Consider the following 7,232-nt stretch of genomic DNA (forward strand, 5'->3'; position numbering starts at 1 on the left):
GAGGGATCACATACACCTGAAAATATGGTCTGTTATACATATATATTTTTTTTATGCACTTTGAAACATAGTTTGAGACATGTACTTTGTTTGTCAGCTTCTGATACATGGATTGATACTTTGTTCGTTTGCCCACCCCTTCCACCACCTGTTGAGTGGATCGGAGGTGGTCATGATGTCATAAGGGGAGGAGTTATCCTATTATATATACCTGGTTATTTTAGTATATCTGTATCCGTTGATAAAGGCATGCTTGCCGAAACGCGTCCTGGATTGAGGAATTTTTTGATTTGATGCAATAAAACATCACGAATATTCAAGACACGACTGCTGGGATTTTTCCTTGATTACACGTGGTGATCGCTTCCTATCCCGTGCGGCGTGCAAAGAGAGTGAGTGCTGGCTGATTTCTTTTGTAAGCCCTGTTTATTGGCGAAAACCAGGTAAGGCTTCAACAAAATAGTGATGAAGATGGTTGCACCGATCGGTTAGAGAGTCTTCCCTCAGTCCACTTATTGATTTCAAAGGTTCTTTCTTGCAAATGTAGCGGTGGATGGAAAAAAGAAAGGCATAATTTTAATTCCCTCTGAAAGAGCCTACCAGAGATTATGCTTCGCTTAATGGAACAAATCCCCAGTGAAACTCCCTTTAAATAAATCTTGCTTAATATGCTAGTATTTACAATATATCATGCAATAGAGTTGTAATCTACACCAGCACACCCTGCATGGCCTCAAAGATCACATGTTATCTGGATTGCTGCCATGCTCCTAGTCATGTATAAATACAGAGGGACATAGTACAATAGTACAGCCACAGCTGTGACCACAGGGGCGCAGGATGGCTCTGAACATTGCTTCGACTCTTCTCCTGGCTACAGGAATCACCCTCCTAATTTATCTCATTAAATGGTGGAGTAGAATAAAACAGAAGAACCTACCTCCAGGACCTACACCTCTACCAGGCTTGGGGAACGTCCTTCAGCTAAGCACCTCAGAACTACCACAGTCTTTAGTTAAGGTATGTACACTTACCTTCTATTTTACCCTAAGTAGGACATGGGTTCCATATTAATTCCCACCATAAATCTCTTCAGGAAGTCAGGATGATCCAGCAATAGACAAGGGAAGCCTTAGGGAATTAATAATCCCCGCAGATGCTCTTCAAGTCCATCATCATATACAAGATATTTTATGACAGTCTGTATCTGATGCTCAAGATACCATCTACAGCAGCCTATATCCTGCTGATAAATCCAGAGTAAAAGAGGAATTTGATGCACGGACTGCCGTCCTGTTGTGTTATGAAATCAATCCTGCCTAAAATGGGAGATACCTGATGTTAAGGAAATTATGTGCAGTATATATAAAAATGTGTACAGAGGAAATTATAACATAGGTTTCTCTGTGAAAAATTAAAGGGTCATCTACTTTCGACAACATAGTTTTGTTAGAAGGATCCCGTGACAGTGAGTAGATGACGGTGTGCCCCCACTGCATGAAGCATCAGCAATCAGCTGTTATGTAAAGCCAGCAGCAAATGTTCGATGTGCCTGTAGCACCACCACAGGGGAAATAAAGTATTACATGGTGACCACTGAAAAGAATTAGCTAAATGCAATGCCTTGACCTGTTGAGTTCTCCAGAGAGGTGTTCTTTGTAGCTGCTCTCCTCTCTAGATACTAAAGGAAAGTACTAAAATGCTACCCTTTCCCCTGTATTAACAACCTGATGGTTTATTACTAACCTGTGCAGAAATCATATCCCAGTCTCATGAGATCCAGAAATGAAAGCAATTCCTACATAAGTCCTTTTAGGTGAGGTTCCGGTGTTCTTGATCCTAATGGACAGGATCATCATTTCTACGTGTACATCTCCTGTACAGACCCGTAATACTCTCATATGAAAACAGTAACAAGTGTTAAATTTAGCATTTTTTATGTTTTCGATGTCTGTCTAGCTGAGTGAGACATATGGACCTGTCTATACCCTCTACATAGCCAATCTTCGGACAATAGTACTGATTGGGTACGATGCTGTGAAGGAAGCATTGGTGGACCGCAGCGATGCTTTTAGTGACAGGGGAGACACAGGAGCTGGAGAATTTTTTTCTAAAGATTTTGGTAAGATGGTAAAGTAAAAGAATAAAATAAGTTTTTATTTATTTCAATGTCAATTATTCTACAGTATATTACTTTACAGAGGTACATACTGTACATCTCTAATGATACCTATAATATTTGACAGATGGGGGAGGGTCATCATAGTGTATAATGCTATCAAGGTATACTTCTCTCACAGTAAGTGTGGTATGTGTGAAAGAGGCCTTAATGTGAACCCGCTGAACCAACCTACTAGTAGAGATGAGCAAAGTTTTGAAGAATTCAATTCGGCAACTTCACAGAAGTTCACCAAAAATTCTATTTGTTACAAATTAATTTGTCGCAAATCCCTATAAATTAGGTATACCCAGACCACTCTGCCTTAGGGTACAGCCACACGGAGCTGCTTTGCTGCGGACAGGTTGCGGCCATGCTGCAGTGAAGAACAGCACGGCCAATTAGCCCACAGCTGCCTTTCATTTAATAATGAAGACCGCACTGTATAGTTCTTCTTCATTGTTAATGGCCGCAGCACCTTTAATGCACCTTTAAACAGGGGCCGTTGCTAGTATGGGGTTTGACTGGTTAGGTGGGGGGACAATATGCATATTATTGCTGTTCTGGCCTGCAATCACCTGCAGGTTATTTGACATTAAACACTGAATATTAATCAGCTCTGACATACCCACTTCTCCAACCACTGCACTTTCCTTACCTACAAGTGGGAGCCCTTCTTCTGGCATCTGCTTTTCCTACTTTACGACATCATCTAATATCAATAAGAATATGTCACCAGGAACATCGAGCTCCTCCTCTCTCTGCTTGTTGCAAACTTTTCGAGGACATGAAAATTTTGAAGGATGATTTGGAAGAAGTAAAGCCAGCAAAAAATTAGGATGGTCATCATTAAAACCTCACCTCCTTAAGAGGTGCAGACTGGATAGTATTGGTTGGCACACTGGCAGTGGAATAATAAAGGCTTCCATCTTATTGGTATTGAATTATATGTCTTAGTTTACAGCTGATGTAAGAATAAGTAAATGTTGGAATAAATAAATAAAACTGTATAGAATAAGTCTCCCTGCACTCTCTCTGTAGTCTCCCTACACTCCCCTTGCAGTCTCCCTACACTCCCCCTGCACTCCAATATTGTCATATTGATCATTTTCAGCAACACTGTCCCTAGCGAATAGTGCTTGTCACGTCTCTCCCTATGCGATTAAATTTTTTTATACATATTTAAAATAAATGTTCAAATCTTGCAGTTTTTTCGCTGGCTACGAAAGCTGTCTGGTTATCCAAGAGCCATTTTTCCATTTCCCACATACACATTGCGTATATGTGTTTATATGTTGTTAATGGGGATAGAGGAGAAGAATGCTTCTTTACACCTCTTATGCAGTTTATCTCTAGGAAGAAAAGCTTGAGTGAAAAATGAATTTGCCTGACCCTTTTACCGTATATGTCATCTTTGTATGGGGAGAGTCTGATACCCTCCATGCACATAATGCTGTTGGCTGCATCCTTTGAAAAAGGGCCATTTGTCCATTATTACATAAGAAATGTATGGTTCCTAAGCCTTATGATAAACTGATACTTTATAGAGATGACTTTACAATAGTCATTTCCTACTGTAATCAAAGGCAGTATTACAAAGACAAAAAACACCTATATACAGATAAAACGGTATCCATCAGTCGCAATCGGTGACATCAAAGCTTATGAACTTCCATCTTTGTACAGTGACCTCTGCACACATCATGGCGAGAAAATGTTCCTATAGACGACAATAAACATGTCTTATGTATTGACTCTGCAGACTTAATGACTGCTGTAAAGCATGTCTCTAAATGCTGTTAAAAGCAGTTCAGGCAAGATGGCCGCCTTATAATCATGTACAGGAAATTAAATAAATCTACCATCATAAAATATGAACAGATTATAATAAAAAAAGAGACTCTGCTTCGGTATCTGGTTTTATTTGGTAAAAAAATATAGTATACTCCCTTACTTTTATTTATTTTTACTTATAGGGGTCATTGCAAGCAGTGGGGAAAGGTGGAAAATTCTTCGTCGTTTTTCTCTGACAACGTTGAGAAATTTTGGAATGGGAAAGAGGAGCATTGAAGAAAGAATCCAAGAAGAAGCCCAGTGTCTTTCAGAGAAATTTATGAAGGATAAAGGTGGGTGAAGTTCCAAAGATATCTGTCTCTAACACTCAGGCCATACATATTAGGCCTCCTGCAAAAGCACAGATCCACAAAATAGGGAAACCTTCCGTGTGCAATCTGAATAATTTTTCTCAGTCCTATAAATATTAATGGACATTCCTGTCCGCAAAAACAGACAATAGGACACCTTCTAAAATTTGTAGGACGTATATACGAATGCGAACAACACACGGGTGATTATTTTTATTTTTTTGTGGACCCATAGAAATGCCAACAACTCAGTGGTACTGTACTTTCAAAAATAGCGGAGCAGATGGACTTGGCTAATTTTGGAATTGCTATTAAAATGAACGGAGAGAGCCGCACAAGCACAAACACCTCTCCATTCCCAAATCGGGGCAACGGGGCCCCGTTCTGTCAGGGCCATCTTTAATATTGATTGGACCCTGGGCAAGTATTTACTTGGGCCCCCTGGATCCCGCCTTCCCATTACTGGACCAAGCTGTGCATGTGTGTGTTTTGGGAAATCGGGAGAATCGCTGGTTTGGCTGACAGCTATCTATTTACGCTGATTTTGGATGCGGATTTCAAAATGTGCATGGTTTTGACAGAGTTAGACGTCCAATAAGTGGATTTTTCAGCCGTCCAATTTTTAGCAGCATGCTGAAAGAAGGTATCATTTAAACAGCGCAGATACCCATTGAAATGAATAGGAAGCAGATTTTCCACGCAGATTCTGATGCAAAAAACTCAGTGTGAACATACTCCAAGGTGTTGACTATACAGCAGTCATGCTGAGTCGGCCTTACTTGACATCATACATGAGGCATAAAGGGATCCATCTTCTTCTAGCCGTGAAGTTCTGGGAGTGACACCAGACATCTCACTAGTCGCTGCAGGACACACAATCACTTTCCATTGTGTCTGTTGTTATAAAGGACTCCTGCTTGGGTGCTGAAGAACTTCTTCTTGATGTTTGTGGAGATAAATGGCTCTGAACTAATAGGCAGTCAGCAGATTACAGTGACTCCTGTAATAATGAACAGGTTAAACAGGCACATGAGGAGACTTCATAGCAGTACATGCCCTACCAAGAGACGGCTGCTCCTGACATAGCTCAGGGGAGAAGAATCATCTGCTGCTGTCAGAAATCTTCCAGATGCATCTTCCCTGCTACTTACAGTGTGGAAATGGACACCTCTAGTATTGTCCTTGTAGGCTCAATTGTCCTTCTGACCTCTCTATATCATTCTGGACTCTATCTGACCACTATATATTCACCTGGTACTCGAGTCAAAGCTGTGTCTAAAGGTCACCATACACATGATTTGTTGGCCGAGTGCTCATCTCATACATATACATTCTTGGCTCTGGAGAGAGGGAGAAAGTCAGTGTCAGAGGAGGCTTATCTTCCCACTAACAAACTCCCATAGCAGGCAGGCCGGCAGCGTAACGTCACTCACTCCGTCACGTGCTTGCTCCTCCCACTTTATTAATGAAGCAGGCGCGTGACGGAGTGAGTGACGTTACGCTGCCGGCCTGCCTGCTACGGTAGTTTGTTAGTGGGAAGATAAGCCTCCTCTGACACTGACTTTCTCCCTCTCTCCAGAGCCAAGAATATATCTGACAGTAGTTTTCGGGACACAGAGCCGGCGGAGCCAAGTTATTTTACGATGTCATTGTGGGCAGTGGCCAGCAGGGCTCAAGAGGCAGCTGCCTTGGGCCCCCCAGGAGCAACTGGGCCCGGGGCAGCTGCCCCTTTTGCCCCGCATTAAAGACGGCCCTGCGTTCTGTAGACAGATATGACCCATACCTATCATATAATCATAGCATATCTTGTGGATAAGCCATAAATGACTGAGATAAGCGTACCCATTTAAAGCAATAATTGACCACTTTTTTTCTTTTTGCCAACAGATGCTCCAATTGACCCAACATATATATTACGATCTGCTGTTTCTAATGTCATTTGCTCCGTTGTGTTTGGTGAAAGATTTGACTATGAAGATGAAAAGTTTTTGAATCTCTTATTATGTCTTCACAATCTTCTCCAGTTGTTCAACACCCGTTCAGGGCAGGTAAACGTTACAAACTGTCTAACAGGTATATGGGTGCAATGTAATCAACCAGAATTTACACTCTGGAAATGTCTGCCTACCATCTGTCCATTTCATATTTCCAGGCACAGTGTCATGGAACCATGAACCAGACGTACAACAAGAGATAAGTGGAAATAAGAAGGCTTTATTGAAAATCAAGCTGTAGCAAAAGTCCAAACGGATGGCTAAACCGAAGCAGGGTCTTGCGTAGACAGAGGTCAGGAACCAGGAGGGTAGTCAGACGAAGCCAGGATCAGGAACCAACGGGGTAGTCAGACGAGGCCAGGATCAGGAACCAGAAGCAGCAGCAGTCTTAGAAGCATGTGAACACAGGAGGACCAAGCAAGGAACTGAAGCCACAGACCTTCTATATATATGAGCTAGGCATCCAGCTCCTCCCAGTGGGAAGGAGAAGCCGCAGGGTGGGAGGCTACAAGAAACCCAGAAACCAAGATGGCCGCCAGCACATGTCAAACGAAGGAGAACAGTAAGAAGGTAAGACCATGACAGTACCTCCCCCTCAAGGGCCCCTCCTCCGCGGAGTAAGGAACGGTTTCTGAGGGAAGCGTGCGTGGAAGGCTCGGAGCAAAGCAGGAGCATGGACATCTGCGGAGGGAACCCAGGAACGCTCGTCTGGACCATAACCACGCCAATGGACCAAAAACTGCAACCGACCGCGGACCAGGCGTGAGTCCAGGATACTGCTCACCTCATATTCCTCACGATTGCCCACTTGGACCGGACGGGGCCGAGGAACCGAGGAAGTGAAACGATTACACACCAATGGCTTCAACAGGGAGACATGAAACACGTTGGAGATCCGCATGCCAGGAGGAAGCGCAAGGGAATAGGCTACCGGGT

General features: G+C 42.8%; 1 protein-coding gene across 1 annotated transcript in view; it reads left to right on the forward strand.

The window, feature by feature from the left end:
* Positions 1–820: 820 nt before the first annotated feature.
* The window catches only part of LOC122946025 (cytochrome P450 2A13-like), a 20,981-nt gene continuing 14,569 nt past the window's right edge, over positions 821–7,232 (forward strand). Inside the window, exons 1-4 of the mRNA XM_044305314.1 lie at positions 821–1,020; positions 1,960–2,122; positions 4,135–4,284; positions 6,190–6,350. Of these exons, the coding sequence (XP_044161249.1) occupies positions 841–1,020; positions 1,960–2,122; positions 4,135–4,284; positions 6,190–6,350 (654 nt within the window). The 5' untranslated portion in view covers positions 821–840. The remainder of the gene's footprint in view (positions 1,021–1,959; positions 2,123–4,134; positions 4,285–6,189; positions 6,351–7,232) is intronic.

Source organism: Bufo gargarizans, chromosome 9 (genome assembly GCF_014858855.1).
Source record: "Bufo gargarizans isolate SCDJY-AF-19 chromosome 9, ASM1485885v1, whole genome shotgun sequence".
Classification (NCBI taxonomy): domain Eukaryota; kingdom Metazoa; phylum Chordata; class Amphibia; order Anura; family Bufonidae; genus Bufo; species Bufo gargarizans.